Source organism: Alligator mississippiensis, chromosome 3 (assembly GCF_030867095.1).
Source record: "Alligator mississippiensis isolate rAllMis1 chromosome 3, rAllMis1, whole genome shotgun sequence".
Taxonomy (NCBI): Eukaryota; Metazoa; Chordata; order Crocodylia; family Alligatoridae; genus Alligator; species Alligator mississippiensis.
This window is the reverse complement of record NC_081826.1, coordinates 198,372,616-198,392,676: the sequence shown is the minus strand read 5'-3', so window position 1 is coordinate 198,392,676 and position 20,061 is coordinate 198,372,616. Positions and strand designations below refer to the sequence as shown.

At 42.4% G+C, this 20,061-nt stretch overlaps 1 protein-coding gene across 4 annotated transcripts in view; it reads right to left on the bottom strand.

Annotated features, from left to right (window-relative positions):
* The window catches only part of PCSK5 (proprotein convertase subtilisin/kexin type 5), a 374,668-nt gene that overhangs the window by 115,588 nt on the left and 239,019 nt on the right, over positions 1-20,061 (bottom strand). For all 4 annotated transcript variants that reach the window (XM_006272449.4, XM_014608722.3, XM_019478075.2 and 1 more), the window contains exons 11-12: positions 13,836-13,953; positions 12,584-12,772 (exon numbers count right to left, since the gene is read on the bottom strand). In XM_006272449.4, the coding sequence (XP_006272511.1) occupies positions 12,584-12,772; positions 13,836-13,953 (307 nt within the window). The remainder of the gene's footprint in view (positions 1-12,583; positions 12,773-13,835; positions 13,954-20,061) is intronic.

Here is a 20,061-nt window from a genome sequence, read left to right as displayed (position 1 = left end):
GGGAGAGAAGTCCCTGCCTCTTCCCAGACCAGAGACCGTCCCCATCTGGGGAAGGTGTAGAGAGTCTTTTTCCACTGCTCCACTTTTCCCTGGGGATTAGGAGTAGAGTAGCCGCTGCTCCCCACACCTTTCCCAAACTGGCATCATTGTTGTCTAGGGAAAGTGCAGAGAGCAGGGGAGGTGGAGTGGTTGCAGGCTGAATGCCTGTACTGCTTCCTCTACTGGAAAGATTTCCCAGAAATTTCCTTTGTTAGAAATGAATGCCTGCTGATACCCTATGACAACACAAGCAATTATTGCAAGGGTCAAGGTTTGTGATACCTCTGAGAAAACAAAGGTAATGAAAACTTTGGTGCATCCATTCTTAAATGGTTAAATCATTGCTATATCCAACAGCTCAACAGAATTGAGCTTTGGTATAATTCAGAGGTTAACTGGCATATGATGATGTCATCTTGCTTAACAGTATTATAGTAATTTAATTACGTGGGGCTTGGGTGAAGAGGTTGAAGATTGGGACTGACTCTACAGTGACTTCTAATATAGGGGGCCCAGTTCAGAGTCTGCAATCTGATGCTGACCAGGGGGGAGGATTGACCCAAGTTTTTATTGCTTAGTACTAGACTTTATTAATGAGATTTTGGAAAAGCACGAGAGAGCATGCACTTTTATTTAGTGCTTGTAGCATGTTGCTTAGAACCCCAAAGCTATTGACGGGAGGGTCACTCTACAGTGGCTGCTCTCATATACAGCAGAGTTCAGTTTTAAAAGAATAATTTAACTCTCTTTTCTTTTCTTGCACACAAGCCTACACAGACTGATGAATACTATATTTATCTACATGTTACAATTCATGCTTTTTATGTATGGAAATTCCATAGCTAACATCTGCACTTAAGTATTTTGCATAAAATACTTGCATTTGTAGTGTAGCTGGATACTGGAAGAGCACGACAATTGAATCATTGTGTATATTGTATTTTTCTTTTAAATAAAAAAGATGACTTTTTGCAATATCTAGAAGGTGTTAAAATTACTAGACTCTTCCATGGAGTTTCAAGGACGAGATTCTATGCCACCTATTAGGTGTCTAAGTGGACATAGACACCTAAAGTGCAATTCTATTTCATCCTGTTCAAGCTTTGTAAAATCCATTAATGGATCTACTTTTGCAATACACACACTCTGACCCCTATGATTGAGTAACAAAATGGAGGAGAAGGATTGACTTGCCTTTTGTGTTAACAGCTTTTCAGGGACTTGAACAGGGTGGAATACAATTGCACTTAGGTACCTAAAACTATTTATATGTCTAATAGTGTAATAAAATTTGGCTCGGTATATCTATAACTCCCTTTGACTTCAATAGGAATTATGTACATGAACAAATTCTGGGACTAACTCACAGTCCTCTCATATGTGATCACTTAGACACAAATGATAATGTGCCTGAATGATTCTGAGCTTTACTAAATAAAATATATTTTGTAGAAATTAAATAGGTTCTGCCTTCACTGAGATTTTCTTTGGATGGGGCTCCATTGATGTCACTGGACTTATATCACCAGAATTTGGTCTATTCTGTGTGTGTGCTAAACTGATTATTTAAGTGTATGGTATAGCATACTGTAAATTCCCATGATGTAAATTCCCAACACAGTTTTATCACCTTGCATGCTCAAACACTGGGTAAATTTAATTCATTAGGGAGGTTGTTGTCAATTGAATAAATAAGATTTTCATGCAATATTCTTCTGATATTTTGCATTAACTCAATAAATAACTAATATTATCACTGTATATTATTTTTAAACAGACTGTCAAACAGTCACTCAAGCAACAACAATCCTATTTGTTGTTGTGGCAACTAAATTATATGGTATCATGGAAATACCACGTGGTTATTTTTTAAATTCTATATTTATTGGGATTTCAATCATATATATTTCACCGAAGCAATATTTATTGTCTATGTTCACTGGCATTAGTCCAAGATTTTCCACTGTATTTTGTATTTTAGATGAGGTTATAAACTTGTGCTGAGGTTCATGGAGATTATAATTCCAGATACCTCAGGTGTTTGGTCTTCATAGTATGTACATTCTACCCAAAATGTATTACATAAAAAACGAAACAAAAACAAAAAAAAAGCCCTCCTCTTCTCTATACAGTAACACTTTTAAAATATGTGTCAGTATTATATATTAGAGTTATATTTCAGGTTATGGATCAATTTGGGGTTATACTATATCATGGCTTAATAAAGTATGGACCAGGTTTTGGTATGAACACTTTATAAAAGAAGGGCGGAATATAATTGTACTTAAACACCTAAGACTACTTCCTACTACTACAGGCATCACCTACCAATGAGTGCAGTGTGAACAAGCCACAGACATCTAGTGAAAGAACAGATAACGGGGATTTGTGAGGACTAAAATATAAGATGTTTAGTCCATATACCCTAGGCCCAGCTGTGCTTGAATATTCTTATGGTGATTTCACAAGCTGGTATGTGGCTAACTGTGAGAGCACACATAGCTGTAACTGGCTTTCCCACATAATGGTTTGAGTGGTGAATCACAAACATAAATGGACTGAAAGAACTAGAAAAATGTTCAGGTGCATTTTTCTCTAATATTAAGAGATGTGTATAGTTGAACAGGATTCTCCTATGGACACTAAGGGTGTCTATACACATGCTCTGGGGTTTGGTGGTTGGGGGGGGGGGGCGCTTGAATTAGAGTGGCTCCAAGAGCTGCTCTAATTAAAGCACCCAGAGCATGTATCAGTGTCCCCATGCTTCAAAATGGCAGCAGGGGTGCCTTATCTAAAGCTCATTCAATGAGCTTTAGATAAAACAACCCTGCTACCATACTGAAGTTCAGGGACACTGATGCACAAGATGTGGAAGCTGACTGGAGGATTACCATGCCTCAGCCATCTCAATTAATTGAGTCCGCTCTGACACACTGTAATTATTACAGCGCATCAGAGCAGCCTCTGTGCTCATGTATAGGCACCCTAAGTCCCTGTGTTCCAATTCATAATTGTCCATGCGTCAGATGAATTGTCATGCTTCGTACTGATATTATGATGAACCATTATGATTAACCATTATACATTTTTATGCAGGACTACATGCTTCAATAAATGATAAATCCACTATTAGAGTCCTGTGGTTTAATGAATTACTCATCACTGTGTATAACAATTTCTATGGATAGGTTTATACCCATCTGTGAAACCTTAATTTATGCCTGTAACAGACCTGTAAGTACTGACTATTCACTTACTTTGTATAAACTTTTTTATAAATGCAACCTTAGTATAAAGTAGGACCAGTTACCTAATTAACTATGAGAACTTTGGCAATACCAACATGGGCAAGGTAGGCTGCATATAGCTGTTTTGACCTTCCTCTGCCAAGAGGTGGGATATCTCTGTACTGAAACAGTACAGTGGTAAAGACAGAAAGTAGTAAAGTGGCATTCCTTTAGCAAATAATGGTCCACTGTTAGAAAACCTCTTTAAATGTACATTGTTGGCGCGCGCACACACACACACACACAGAGAAATGTATGTATATCAGAAGTAGCTTAAAATAATTACTTCTTTAATATAAAATCAACTTGTTGAAATATGTGCATATCTCTCTTTCCACTGCTCTCAGCTCGGGCTAGAAATTGTATCCTCTCTCTATGCAACAGTATAATTTGAAGCAGAAATATTCGGTGGTAATCACATTTTCAAAGTAGAGCCAGACAAGGATCCACTTTCATTCACATTCCACAATTGAAAACAATTGAGGCTAGTCCTTTACAATTAAATCTCCAAGTAAAAACATGGAAATATATTAGATCTTTAGCAAATGTCTCCCAACTTATAAAAGCAAAATAAGAAAAGTTTGAGCCTGTGAACTGAAGACCCCTTTTGTCTGTACTAGAAGATGGATCTTCAGGTTAGATAATCATCTTCACACCAAAAATCAGCCACCACAACAAAATGAACAAAAAAAGGTAAATTTATAAACCTAGATTTTTATTACGCTGGTCCTTTTCATTCCTGATGTCTCAGCTGCACCTGAGAGAACAATACACTGTATACTGAGTTCACTGTTTCAAGAATCAGGAAACGTACATATTCTACATGATTGATGAGAGGGACAGAGGGGCAGTTAGAGCTGGGGGGAGGGTATTTATCCTCTACAGCAGTGCTCATTGTGCTCCAGCCCACTAAATTAGTGACTTGACATGCACGTGGTCCTTGCATGCTGGGATAATGGGGCACAAGGCTTGAACTGAACTAGTATTTTGAACACTGCACAGTTCCTTCCTGAGCTTGCACCTGCAGATGCTTGGGTAAACTATTCTCCTTTGAACAGCTGTTCTCCACAGGGGCTCCAGTAACTGCCTGTCAGCTGGGAGAAGTAACCCTTGAGGAACTCCAGACAGCCTAAACTGACTTAATCAAAGCATTCAGCCTGTTCCTATTACCATTTGCATTACAGTATGTAGAAAACAAGTGCTCCAAGAAATGGTCTGGAGACAAGCAGGCAGGCACTCTGAAAGCTTTCTCATCTACATCTGGTAAGTTAAAGGATCTTTCCTAAGAAAGGAGATGTTTACATCTACTCTGTCTTAAAGCATTTTCATTCCATTGTACTTCTCAGAAGTTCATCTTTAACTTTTACTTACTAAAGCTGGTAGCTGGAGTCAACACAGGGCTTGAGCACTGTTTCAAAGTCTGCCCAAAGCAGGAATACATGAGCAACGGCAAAGGTAACTTCTAAAGTGCATGAAAGCTGAATGCTACCCTCAGCTTCAATACACAGAAGCTGCCCCTGGACACTACACTTTATCAGCATGAAGTACTGTATTTACTTGATCATAAGATGGAGATTTCCCCCTCCCCTCCATTTAACATGTGGCGGGGGAGAGCTCTTCACCTTGCAAGCACATAAGTGGGCACAGGGGGTAGCTGTAGCTGTTGCCGTCCCTTCCCACTGCCTCTGCATGCCCCACTGCTTCTCCACCCGCTTTGCTGCACTGCTTACTTCTGCTCCCTGCCAGCAGGCTTTGCCTCTGTTGCAGCCTTGAGCATGGAGCATAGTTCCAGCCTGGCCCTGCAGCATCAGCAATGTGGAGCCAGCACTACTGTTCCCGCCCCATTGTTTCCCCTCTACCTGCCCTACCACATTCCCCATCTACTGCCTCTACCTCTGTCTGTCCTCCACCACCTGCCCATTACAACCTCCCCATCACCTCCCACTCACTACCTGCAGTAGTGGGGGGCAGGACAAATGTAAGATGATCTTCCAATAATTAGATTCCATACATGGAAAATTATAATAAATTAATAACTGTTTTGTGTGTGGGGTCATCTTACTCTCAGAGTCATCTTGTATTTGGGCAAATATGGTATTCCATCTTGGTCTATCAGACATACCAGGGCTTTGGGATCCACACACTGAATCTGTTATTGATAGTAACAGATGTTTGTTTAAAAAAGCTACACCTTTCTATCTAATTTGCAGAAAATCTTCAGAAGTCACCCTGTAGGACTGCAGGATCCTAGTGCCAGGGCATGAATGAGCACCATACTGTAATAAGGTCATTTTCACATTTGGTAGTAACTTACAGCAGAGTAGTGATCTGTGATTCAGGATGAAGTAGGGGAGGGCCAATGGCAGACAGGAAAAAAGCATTTCATTAAGTAAGCCAAATTAATCTGTGTTGAAATCAGTGGTAGTGTACCAAGGTTGAATTGAAAAAATTCAAAAAATGCTACTTATGTTGAACAGCTTAGACATATCCATGTGGGGAAAGCTAAATTTTTCAGGTCCCTCCTTCTTCCTCCCAATCTGACAAAGTTCTCTCTTTTCCATTCTAATTTATTCAAAACACCATGTTCTGGGACAATCAGCTGGATCTTTACATTTGCTCCCACCTGTTTGGTGTCTTCAACCTTTGATGTGCCCACTTCTGTTTCCCAATATGAACTCCACTTTCATTATTGATATTAAATTGTTATAAAAACTAAATTTGATATACGGAATGTTAAAAATGCTCTAGCTTTGGGAAATACATGTATTCCCTATTTCTCATCCAGCAATACAGATCTAGAAGACCTTCACTGGTATAGGGCTAGGATATATTCTACTTTACCCTTCTTACATACTCATCTTTGTGTTCCTTCCAAGACTGATCTTAGAATTATAGAAAGGATATACTTGCTTCAGGACATAAAGAATTGTATTTCTGGCATTCTAGCATGCAACTGGAAAGAACAAAAGTAAATCTTTTCCCTACTGTTCTGAAATGTATTTATTTTCTTATGTTGGCCTCCACCTTGTCTCCAGCATTTAACATCCCCAAACTCCTGAACCTATTTATTTTCCATCTGTTGTCTGTCTGCCTGCCTGTAACAGTGCTAATGCAATGCAGAAGGATTTCGCCTGTCAATTACAGAAAGTGAAGCAGTCAAAGCTTTTAGGCTACATGAAAACTCTTGCTAACAGGCATGACAAAAGAACAAGTACAGGAATTGGAAGAAATTAGGGGTGGTAGGCAAGTCTATAAGAAAGAATGGCAGCATGTTTGTTCAGACAGAGAGACAGAGAAAGGTTTAGGGGCAGAGAGGTAATTTAAAATAGCAGCCTGTGAGGGGGAGAAGAGAGTTAATCCAGAGTCTAGTTTATTTTTTGACATGGTTGGAAGTAGGTAACTGTCGTCTTTTTTCTTCTCATGTAGTTATTGGCCTTACCCTATTGTAGTTCTAGGTGTTACTGATTGCTGTGTCTCAACATTAAGCTGTCTTTTTTAAACTGCAATGTTTGCCAGCTTCCAGATTCTACTGTGTAAATGACAGGAGGATATGAAACGGACCAGTGCAGAAATCCAAGTGGCCCCTCATAAAGAAAAGTCATCTTCCTCTGCCTCCAATTATCAAGAATGTTATTTGAATGATACTGCAAGAGAGACTACATTAGACTGTCCAATATTTGGTCAGAGATTAAGTGTTTTTGGTAGATAGCAAAGATTTCATTACCAGAAAGATAATGCAATGGAGAAGCTTTGCGTTGTGTTTGGGTAGAAGTAATATTTATTTCATTGACATGTAAGGTTAGGAAGTGATTGGTCACCACATAGCTCCCAACTTTTCAGTTACACAGTTCTAACAAACAGCAGCTGTTTTAAATGATAAGGTACAATTTAAAACAAGCAGTGACTTTGGTGGGAGACAAATGACCCCACATCAAGACAAAATCTTCTAAGTGTTGCTTCCATCTAGATGCTCCTCTGTGACCTCCTGCTTTGAATGCCTATTGGAATAAACCTTGATCTCTCAAAAATATTCAAAGGGGTACTGCTAAATCTAAGGGTGGTGTTCCAAGTTACCTTTAAACTATTCTAAAAGCACTTAAAAAGGGAGGGTCCACTCATTTAAAGGATGTTAAACTGTGCTAAGTACCTCTAAGTGTCTTAGAGTTCTGCCACTTGGAGTGAGGGTTATCTCTCAGCTGCTCCATAGGATTAAAGCAACCAATCTGCAGTCATCCAACACCTCAGCATTCACAGCTCCCAGCCCCTCTACCCTGACAAACTTTCCATCCTTCTAAGCTTTACTGCCAAGGAGGTGGTACTAGCCCCAAGTCAGCACCCCTACCTGCCCTCAGTGGGTATGACCCCAGCCACATGGCACCATGCTGCTGGTTCCATGGACTCAGACCTGATCCAGGCCATTGAACTGGAGGCCATTCACACAGTCTTCCACTCAAGGGCTAAGGCTTCTCCCCATATTCAGGGAGCTCTCCCCTAGGCAGGTGAATTTGGGTGGGGAGGGGGGGCATGGGTGGGGAGTCCCTCCCCAGCTCTCCATATTCCCAGGTGGGAAGGAGAGACAACTGTTTAGTAATGAGTTTGCCAAAAGCATGCTTCCTTGGGGTCCATGTTGTCACCATGGCTAATCCTCAGTGGCTGTATGCTGGGAACAGAGCCACCAGGTGGTGATAGCAAGGAGCCCAGGGTAGCATGTTTCCTTGAGCTCCATGCTCTTGCTGTGCTGAAACCCTGAGGCTCTGCCCCCCGAGAAGGAAGAAAGTCCTGGCTCCTAGCAACTTCCCTGCTTGCCAGGCCCTTTGGTAGTAAGTCACAGTTGTGCAGGAAAGAGAGAGCCTTAACCTGCGACTGCTCTCATGCTTTTCTAACTTTAACAGTGCCTAACAGTCCTCAGGTTGAGAATGGTTTAAAGGTAACCTGTAACTGCACCCTAATAGGCAACTGTTTTGAAAAGGGGATACTGCTCCACGTTGGACTTCAGTGCAATCATTTTAACTCAGCCTCATCCTTAGCCCAGCCAGCACTCTGGGCCTGTATTTTCCCCTGTTGCAGTACATCCAAAGGTAATCATGTTTAGTACTTTCCAAACAACAAAGCAGATGTTCCCTGTAATGCAGCTTTTGAAGAATGCACAAAAGGCTGAAGCCAGTGACAATGTAATACACCAAAAGCCTGTGAAGGAATCCACAGCACCTCTGACTAACGAGTTTTCTTACTGAAGTCACTTTAGGGGATGCCAATATTAAGTTTAAAATATGCAGAAAAAAAGCCAGATATTGCCGGTGGGACCTACTCATCAATGCAACAGAATCTGCATCATGACTCTTCTTGAACTGGAGGATAAAAACTACACATTTAAAATATACCGTAGCACTTTAAAATGTTTCACCAGCAAACTGTTTCAAATTAAACCCAGATGAGTAATGGTAAAGCAATGAGGTTTTCACTGGGTTCAGTAAAAACAGCTGGTATTGCTGCTATTAATCAAGTACGTGTGCATCTAAAGGTCTTGTATGTCTGAGAAAAGCATCTTCAGGTAGTAGCAGTGTACAGCAGCCTCTGGGATCTCTGCCTGTGGAACAAACCCCTAATAATTTGCTTCCAAAGCTTCCTTGCATTACCCTTGCATCTGCATATATTTATTCTGGCATACCTATGACCAGTATGTAAAATCTCTTTAAAAGTGTTTTTTTGTTTTGTTTAAAAGCAGACTCATACAGTTGTTATATTGAATAATAATAATAATAATAATAAAAAAAAACTTTGTGTTGGCAAAATAGCACCCAAAAATACGCATCAAATCCAACATCTACAGACGTAATAATCAGTGTCACCAGACTGTTGGATTTATTTTCAGCTTTAGTCAAAACAAAACAAGACAAGCGTAGCAATAATCTTCAACTTTAGACCTACTCTAAGGAAGGGATCACTAAGGCTATAGTTTCTTTGCCAGTCTTGTCTTCCTCGAAATACAAATATTCCTTGTTGATAGAATCCTAGAGCTATAAACTGATGTCAGATGAATCTGACAAGCTAGTATACTTCTAAACTTTGCGTTGGAAAAAAAATGTTGATTTGTCTGTGTGTGTGTCTTAGCTCTTTCATGAATAATTTGTTTCTGGAAAAGGGCAAAACATTAAAAGGCCATTCAGATTCTTTGTTTCTGGGTAGCATTCTGATAACAGTACAGGATATGAAGCAGTCTAATGTCTCCAAATCCATAACATACAGATATATCTTCTGTTATTTTGTATTCACTTGCAAGCACAGAAAAATGATTGCCTTTTACGAAGCATGGGTTACAAACAGGCTGATTACATTAAACTTTGTACCTTTTCCACAGACGATCAGCACAAGAGGTGAGCTGTGAACACTGGAATGTTTTTATCTCCCACTGGCAGTGAGTCAGCAGCAACACATGAAAGGCTAGATCTTGAAGCAAGCTGTATTAAAACCCTTGGATTTATACTAACATGGATTTTTGGATATTTATTTGGACCGCTTTTAGATTTTTCATTTGGAAGCTTTCATGAAAAAAAACTGCAGCAAAAAGCAGGACAAGAGTAAAGAAAATCTCAGAAATAAAACCCCAAGTCACAAATATTTAGATTGGAGGTCAGATCTGGCCCCCGGAACTGGAGGGCTTTGCCTGTGCCCACACTTATGCCTGCACTGGGTCTGGGCAGTGAGAAGCTGGGCTGGCGCCAGACAACTTCCATTTGTGCCTATGCTGCTGCTGCTTATCCCCACCTCCTGGCTCTGATGTGACATGGGTTTCAGCAGCATGTCAACTATGGAGGGGAGAAGGGGAGGGAGGCTTTACCTGCACCCTAACCAGGGATAGGAAGCTGGGAGTTGTGCCTGAGCTGCTGCTGCTTCCAGCAGCACCCTGCTTCCCAGTTGTGGCATGGGTGCAGCTTCCAGCTGATGGGATGCTGTGCCAGGGTAGGCACCTGCAAACTTCATCCACACCACCGCCACTTCTCTCCGCTCTTCCACAACCCAGCTACAGTGTTGGCACAGCTTCCAGATGTTGGGGAGCTACACTGGGACAGGGCAGCTTTCAGCTGTACCTACACTGTAGCTGGGGGGAAGGGAAGAGGAGAGAAGAAGGGAATTGGTGAAGTGGTAACAGCACAGATACAGTTTGCAGGTACCCAGTCCCAGAGCAGCTCCCTATGGGCTGGAAGCTGTGTTCATACTGCAGTTGGGAAATGGGGACTGAAGGAAGCAGCAGTGGAGTTGCACAGCACCCAGCTGCCTGGTCCCATTGTGGGTGCAGGGAAAGCCCCCTGCAGCTGACGTGATGCTGAAGCCACATGGCCTGAGTTGGACTGAAGCTAGGTTGTACCAGCCAGCAGCTTGAAAAATGTTGCTAGCCCTTGCTTTAGATGGTGACAATCTGTTCCTGGACTGGCAAAAGAAAGATGCAGTTTTTCTGTATAGTACACAGAGATAGAGCTATGCTCTTGCTAGTGAAGCACCCAAACGAATTTTGAAGAAGGCATGGAATTCAGAGCAAATGACAATTTCTCTCTCTCCGTTCCATGTATGAATGTATGTTTGCAGGATATAAAAAAATGTTTACAGGCATAATTTCTGGGAAAGAGTTTAATGAGAAGGTCAGTTTTACATTTTGTCTGAGCAGGTGGGCTCAGTCTGTCTCTTCTAATGAGTTCTACAGCTAAAGTCCTGCCATGGAGGGCACTCTGCCATCCATGTCTGATAGTTGGATCTATACAGCTGCATCATCCTGGTGTAGCTCTGCAGTTTTGGAGTATCAGGAGGATGATGCAGCTTCTAAATGAGGCACTTCAATTTGTTAACAAGCTTGAAGACAAGGATTAGGCACTTAATTTTTTGTTCTGAAATGAAGAGGGAACCAAGATAATTCACAGAGCACAGGTCTAGTGTGCCAGTGTCAGCTTGTGTTTGCTGCTTTAGCTTTAACCGTTGTGTTTTCAACCCTATGGAGAATGGCAGTAGCCTTGAGTGGCAGGACATCAAGAGAAAAGGATTGATCATAACAGGTCCATTTCTTCCCGAAAGGAAATGTCACAGTGTACTGGTTAGTTGGAAATGTAAGTCAGCACTCCTTGCCACTGTGGCTATGGCATGTTTGGGAACAGCAAGGAGTTTGAGGAGGACCTTGAAGCTTCTCACCAGTTTGACAGTCGGTGGTTGGATGAGAATTTATGGCCCTTCATCACTGACTACTGGTTACAGTTTTGATGAAGACAGAGTGCTGGCAGGTTCCTCAAGGATTTTTCCCTTCCTACCAACAGTATTGTTGTTTTTTTCATTCTACCTGTGCCAACTGCTCTTTCATCAGTTGGTGGATGCTGAGAGTAGATAATAATGCTTTGCATCACTTCTGGAATTGGGACATACCTATGCTGGAGGCTTTGCTTTCAGAGAAAGATACTCAGCTGAGTCTGATCTGGATAAATGCAGCACATCTCCCATCCTCTCCAAGCAGGGGGAGGGTGGGAGGGAGAAAAAAGGAGAGAACACTAAACCTTGCCAGTCTCTGATGATGGGGGCCTTGAGACAAACAGCAGGTTTCTATCACAACCACAGGATCTGTGAGTGGGTCTGCCTCATAACTGCCTATTAGAAAATATCATGAGTGTCAACATTGCCTTAAAATCAATACTGCATTCTTGCCCTTAACAAACCAAAATGTATTCCTTTTTATCCTGTCCAGAACCTTTCCTGGCTGGAGGACATTACTTTTACATCTGACAAAAAAGAAAAAATATAAGGGTACCTGTTGATGAAAATAATTACAGAGGAATTAGGCTATTCCATATCAGTTCTGTTAAGGAAAAAGTGTTGAGAACAGGGGAAGCTGGAAAGAGAAAGTATTAATTGTCTATGGAGTCTTTTTTCCATTCAGCTGCCCTTTTATAACACTCAGCCCGTCATCTTTTCATTTGTATCCCTTGCTGATCTCAGGGCTGAGGGGGTGACAGAAGGGATTCTCTCAAAATCTACTGCTGCTTCTTTTAAAGATGATAGTTTTCCAACAGCTTTACTCTTGCCCTCTCCAGATACCGATAATGATTGCAATCCTCAAGGCTAATTTCTAGTTCATTTTCCATCCTCTCTCCTAGAAAAATAATTAGGTGGCTGTGACTGTTAACACACCTGCTGTGATGGCTTGACTCCTCTTTAAGCTGTAATCTCACTCCAGGCTCTTGGCTCTGACTTGATTGCAAAGCTGCTCAGTGTTACTGTACCTGTTAGCCAATAGCTGCGACCTTGTTCCAGATGGAGATGTTAAATAGATTGCCAAGTCTCCACGGCGAGGATGGGTAATAGTGATGCGCACAACCACATGCTCTAGATATATCACATGATGATTGGGGTTATCTGCACAGCCGGTGGCTTTGTAGATTGAGCGGACATGATGTTCAGGCCGTATTGTTCTATAACATAAACACATAAAAGCAATATATTTATTTCAGGTTCAGCCCTTGAAGAATTTCTGCCAGACTGTCATTGTGCAGCCTTTGTACTCCAGTGTCAGAACACTGTTCTTGAGATATCACTAACCTACATCAGTAGGTTTGATCATTGTCTTAAAGCATTTGTAGTTTTAACAATGAACCATAGTTAGCTGTTTTATTGCAATCATTAGAATTCGTATGGCTAACCAGTCAGAGCAACAATGATACTGGCACATGTTCAAGAACAAAGGAAAACCTATAGCATTAAGTACCTGGAACACAGCATTTCTTGTGGCCTAATGGCTAGCTGAGACTTGATAGTACAACAGACCTCAGCTTAATTCCCAGGAAATGTCTGGCATCTCTACTGTGGTAGTAACTATTATATATTAAATGTAACAAAGAGTAAACCACATCCTGAAATGGTCTAAACTAGTACAGCTCTCCTAAACATGTTGGATCCTACTTAGCAATCCAGCACATTAATTACCTATATCAATTAAAACTTTTTGGTAGTGCATTTAATGCTTGGAAACGTGACTCGAGATTGATGTCCTCTTTGTATTCAGAGAACAGACTGGGCACATAGAGCAAACTTCTCCCTGCACTGCTCTGCCAATGTGCTTGAATGCTGTTCTGTAGAGATTACATTGTTGTTTGGATAAAGTAGTTTAATTTTCATGCCCATTTAGTTAAATTCTCTTCTGAGACTGCCAGTGAAGAAAGATTATGATATGGGATTACGATGAGGACATCCATTTACTAGATACAGAACTGAAACCAGAAACCATGTTATATAAGTGACTGTGTAAATTCTGCAACCAGTTTTCTGATTAAAACATTAAGTCACTCTTCACCTGTACTGAACACCAGAAGCTCTTTTCCACATTCCCAACAGCTTGAGACAAGCCATCTGCCCCAAATGCAAGGTATTAAGTGCAGTAGAGCTTTCTAATGGTCAAATCCAACATAGTACAAGGAAAGGATTACAGCAACTCCTTTACATGTAATTATGCCAGCAAGTGCCTGCAACATGTATTACTTGATTTGTCGATCTATGTTCTCCACACACACGTGCTGCTGGGGGACTCTTGTCCACTTTTCTGCTTCTATCACCATAGCTTCTGCATCCATCAGTCCAAATCCATACAGGTGACTCACTGTCAGATGCAAACAAAAGGGTTACAATCACAGCACAGGACATTACAGCTTCAGAGTGGAATGGTAGCATCAGTCATTACTACTATCTTCTAAATTGCCACTGTTTCTTTTTTTCTTAATTCCCTTTGCACAGGGACACAAAAGATCTGTCAGGGTTACACTTTATGTACACAAAACCTGGCACTCCAGCTGTCCACCTCTGTATAGATGTGGTCAATGGTGACTATATATTCTAGCATGCACTGCTATATCATAAGCAGGAGTACTCCAGGGTTGCTTTTTGGCCACCTGCTTTAATTCAGCCTAGAACTCTGCCAGGAATCTGAAGATGTATGCTAGAAAGTGTATGGACTCAGAGGTGATGATCAGGAATCCTGGATCTGGGTTTTCCGTTTGCCCTGGAAAAACACGGTAAAACCTGGATTTTCTCATTTTAAGGAGAAAAACCCTAATCATCTTATTTTAAGGAGAAAAACACAGGAAATGGTGGGTTTCCCTTTGCATGCTAGCAAAGTTCTAGCCTGCAGAGCACTGTGGGGAGTGGAAGGTGGGCGTTCAGGACTTGAGTGCCATGTGCATTTGCTCATTAACATATGCACATAGCCACCAGGAAGCCTGGTGAGCAGCGCCCTGTAGGTAAGTCTGGTGTGGGGGCTGGCGGGGGGGGGGGGGGGGGCAGGGAAGGGAAATGAGGTCCCTACAGTAAGGGATGGAGTTGGGCAGGGCTGGGGCTGCTGCTCAGTCCTGGCAGTGCATGGGCCTTGGGGGCTGGGGCTAGAACGCGCAGCCCCAGGGCCCGGGCAGGGAGTGGGATGGGGCCACGAGTGGCTCGCCCAGGAGGTAGAGGAGGGGGCTTGCTCCCTGCAGCTGCATGCACTCCCAGAGGGCATGGGAGGCACATGCTCCCCAGATTAGTGTGCAGGGTAGGGGTGGGCTGCCCACTGTGAGCTTGGGCTCTCCGCCCCATTGCTCTCCCCCCCTGGGCCTCTGCAATCCAGTGCATGGGACCAAGCATGGCAGGGCAGAATCAGGGAGTAGGGCCAGACAGGGAAGCTTGATACTGCTGCTGCAAGCCCTGTACCACTATGACAAAGTGCCTCCTGCCTACCTGGCAGCAGCAGAGGTAGTGGTACAGAGCTGTGCACCTTGCTGCTGCCAGGAAGGCAGGGGATGCCTTGCCATGGTGGTGCAGGGCTCATGGTAGTGACATCAAACTTTCCTGTCCAGTCTTGCTGTGCTGGACCCCTGCTTAGCTGTGGAGGTCCTGGGGGGAGGGCAGAAGGGTGGGGAGCCTGCAGTGAGCAGCCCATTCCCACCTATTCCACAGGCTCTTCTCCAGCTGTGCCACCCATAGGGGAGGGGGAGCCAGGCTCCACACTGTGCCACAGCAGCCACCACCTCCCATGGGTGGCAGCTGGGGATTGGGCACTGCTGTGGAGGGGCAGGGGGCTGCAGACCTTGGTCCCTGGCCCCATAACCCTGACAGCTGGGGGCCTTCTCTGGCAGGGCTGGGGGGTGGGGGGCTACGGGTGGAAAGTGAAGGGCACCGGCAGGGCCCAGAAGCCTGTGGGTGAGGAGTGAGAGGCACTGGCAGGGGTGGGAGGCTGTGGGTTGGGAGTGAGGGGCAATAGAGCACTGGCATATCAGGGCTGCTCAGCACCACAAATCGGGGGGTGGGGCGAGAACAGCCACAGCTGGATCCAGATCCTGGTAACCTAAGGGGGCAGGGTGGGCTCTGATTTTTCATGATACAAAACCCAAAATCAAATGCCAAAATCAAACACCAAAATTTATAGATATTTAGAATTTATTTTATTATAGTGAGTGAGGCACTGGTAGGCTTCCAGATTCCTTTAAAAGTGTAAATATATCAATAAAACATTGTGTTCTACTAATAACTATATATATAGTGGTGTTTCATTTTAATAACTGAAAAACACAAATTTTGGGGCTTTTAATTGGAGAATTCATAATTTTTATCAGAGAATTTGCAATTTTTAAATGGAGAAAACCAGGATTCCTGCTGGTGATGCAGATGTCACATACATAAACACTGGCAAAAATGAAGATAATTGAGCCACTGAGTCTTTGGGATTCATACAATGCCAAGAAGCGGAATTCTATACCAGTCCAATCCCTTTCTCATTACCCTGTGTAACTATTGCCCTGTTCTTTGAATAATAAAGTATGCTCTTTATGTGGAGCCAACCAGTTTCTTCCTCCACTCTCAAGGCAGGGGAGAGAGGTCCTTGTACTTCTTCAAACTCAGAATTTACCATTATTATGGCCCATGTGCAGAATGCAAAGTGGAGATTTGGTAAAAGCTCCTTCTTCGATTCTGTCTGCATGTGTGTTCAGGACAAGGCATCATGTCCCATAGAACAGTTTTAACTGTGGACTCATCCTATTTCCGCAAGTAACAGTTTTAAAGATGAAACCCTGCCACACTATATTCACAGTCAACAACACCCTGCTTGTGAACAACTCTGTTTCCTGTCATATCAACTAATTAAGCTCAATGCTTCAGAAGAAGGTTTAAAAACCTTTTCCTTCCTAGCTTATTGATGCATGAAATACATTGAAGGCTGTTAGACATTTATGACAAATTTTCTCCCATGTGCTGTAAGCTTTATTTTATAGGTGATAGGCTTATGAGTTTGACTTTGATACCATTGCCTCAGCTACTTTAATTATTTAAAATATACACACCAAAATGGTAGAAAGAAGATTATTGGTCTTATTTATCCAAAAGACCAATTTGGATAAAATGGCTAATGCTTAAAAGGACTTGGTAATAAGCAACTTCATGGCACAGACAAAAGGTTTTGCTTACTGTCCTAGAAACACCTGTGTATTTTTTTCTTTAGTCCCAATCAAATAGCAAGAGCTTGCAAGTGAATTTTGCTCAATTACATATTTACGCATGTAATATGTGCTGCAAATCTGTCTTTGGTAGGCTTTTAGTGGAGAGTTTTGGAAGGAGGTAGGTAAATTATGTGTAAGACCTGAATCAGTAAATCAGTGTAGGTTGTCACCATAGTGCTACAAACAAACCCTCAGAAAAACATAAACTCTACTTTAATCAATAATATGACATGGCATAGTATACGTCTTTTCAGCAACATGCTGCAAAGGGCTTCTGAAATGAGCTTCTGCTCAATGCCAAGCCAGAACTTGCCAAGTCATACCACTGCCCAACCTTGTCAAACAAATAACCGTTCAAAGCACAGAAGTTACCAGTGCTTAAGGATCACACATCCTCCAAATACAGCAATATGTAATGCAATCTGCAACTGCCAACTGAGCTGGGTTCTTCAATGGAAAATCCTGCAGTTTGTAATGAAATGGATTTCTTCCCATCTCCTTCCCCTTCAGCCCCAAACTCAAGTGCACGTAGCATGGAAATATGCATTCTGAGGGCATAAACAGAAATTTCATTTCTCCAGGGTGGAAGCCTTTTGTTCTGAGATTCTGCAGACTTGCAAGCCCATTGTCCTACTTGAAGTATCTGCGAAGCACTGCTAACACTTTTTTCCTGGGACAATGCTATGTGTATTTTTAGGTTAACTGCAGCTCATTCAAGCTAACTGCCATATATTTTAGGGATAAGCCAGTTACAGAGGCAGCCATGAAGCTTGGAAGGGTTATGTGCATAAAAGGCTCTCCTGCTCCTTTTTTGTCCTAGTTTTTTATTTGGATCAATCGGGACAGCTTCAAATGAGATATCTGTATACAGCCCTAGAGAGCAGTGCAGACAGAAGTGCAGCTCCCAGCTATAATTCGTAACTCAGAATGCCTTGCAGAAATTGTTCTAACATTACCCCAGACCAAACAGAAATTCACTGTTGGTTTCAGGGGAGAGGGGAATCTAGCTGTGGGCTGGGAGCCTGCAGCCAGGTTCCCGTAGAAATGGCCAGGGCTCTCTGACAGTGCTCCTGTTTTCAGAGTGGTGGTGGGAAGAGGAGGGAGCTCATTCTTGGGGCTCTCCAGCTGCTGCTGAAGGGTGGAGTGGGTAAATTGGAGATCTTGGGGGATGGGCTCCAATACACCTGCCCCACCCTCCAGGGGAGCTGAAACCCCCCCCAAGACTGAACACCCTCCACTCCTTTCCCCCCTCCCATTCTAAAAACAGGGACAGACTGGGAGCTGTACAGACACAAGTTACAGAAGATGTTACATTTTGAAACACCTTTATCTGATACCTCATGCAATGAGGGGTTAGATTTTCACCCAATCAGCCATTTTTGAAGCTGTCTGCAGCCAAGTTTGGTCACAGCTATACGCTGTTTCTGTCGCTAGATCGGGCAAAAATTGTCACTTTTGTCTGCACTGAAATTGTGGTTCTTCTACATGATGGGTCATTAACATGTGCAGGATTAAATAAAAAGGTTTTCAGAATGCAGGAAAGTAGTTGTAGTCAGCTCTTTCCCAACTTCTGAATTGTTTTTGCTAAAAATGTGCACTCCAAATGTTAATAGTGTTGCAGTGTTGTAGCTGTGATAGTACACAGAATACTTGAGTAGTAGTTTGTCTTTGGTAATAACTTTTTATTAAACCCACTATTTAACTGAAAGGGATGTTAGACAAGCATTTGGGCACAGAATACCTTTCTTAAGTTAACGATCTGTTTTTATGCTGTGCCCATCACTATGACATCACAAAGCCTTTTAGGAAATGTTGTGCTCTTCACCTACACAAGGATTTCTGAGGACCGAGTATATGGATTAGCTCTAATGCCTATCAGCTGTACAGACCAAATTGCAAAAGAGAAGGATCAGGATCTGTATGGGTGTCCCCATATTTCTCAGTAGAGAAATCTTTGGGATAACTCAGGGAAAGTATAGGGTTCTGCTACTAGAAGCAGTTTGCACTGACCTTAGTGCTATGGGCCAAAAAATTGTGCAGGGGGATGAGCCATATCTGCTCATTTTCCACCCCTGCCCACTCAAACCTGACCCAACGGTGTGGGAGAAGGAGTAGCTAGGTTTCCCCAGGATGGTGTTCAAGGGCATAAAGAAGTTCCTAACAACCCTGCCCAAGTAGACTGGAAGGCTTCTGAGTGATTCCAAAGTGATTTTTCTCCATCATATCTGTACTATATACTGACAAATTCCCTGCACAACCAGAGCCTTAAGATTCATGCAGAAAAAAGACAGTTCAAAACATTTACAGGATAACACCTCCACCCCCCCCTCTAAATCTCCTCCCCCCCAGCATGTCTTTTCAACATTTAAAACCTATTTTTAAAAAGAAAGTTGTGCTCATTTTTTACTCTCAAGAAGAAATTATCACCCAAGGTTATGGTGCTTATGTTAATTGTCCATGACTATTATTTCATTTAATGCTTAAGCTCTGTTGCGTGGACAGAAGAGGTTCGAGTAAGAGAATCTGCACCTGTTTTTTTTAAAAACAGTTTAAACTCAAGTACATTTTTTCTTGAAAAATATTCCCGTCCAAATCAAAACATCCTAACAATCAGTGGTGCTACTAAAGACTTCCATGTGGAAGCCTTCGAGACAGCTGATATTTGGCTGTCTGCAGTGCCTGTACTTCAAAGCCCCTGATCAAGTGGGTTTGGCTAGCAGCTGCAGGTACTGAGACAGGCCCATCATTTTCAGAGACTAAATAATAACAATTCAAGAAACCATTACAGAGTTAACAAATGTAGCTGATCCCCCACATCTGAAGTGAAAAGGGAAAAAAAAAGGATTTTTGTCTCCTTTTGTACCATCTTCAAATCGCACCCCTTCATTTGGACATGAATTGTTGCCACTCTGGATTGCCTCTGCTGCTGCTGTCTGATAGTAACCAACTCTGGCGTCTCTAAAAGAGGTAGGAAATTACTTTGACAGCACATTCAGGGCTAGGCATGCCTGCAGGGGAGTATCTAGAACTATAATTGCCATTGTATCTATTTGGACAAGACACTGGTCTCACTTCTGTTAACAGAAGTGGGAAAACAATATTAGGGAGGGACTGGTGCAATCTCCAAGTGTGGTGCCAAAGCCAAGTACATTACTTATTTTAAATGTGTTATGCATTATTACTGCACATATCACACTGGAGTTTATTGCTCCTAAGTGCCATGTCTAAACGTGCACCTGGGA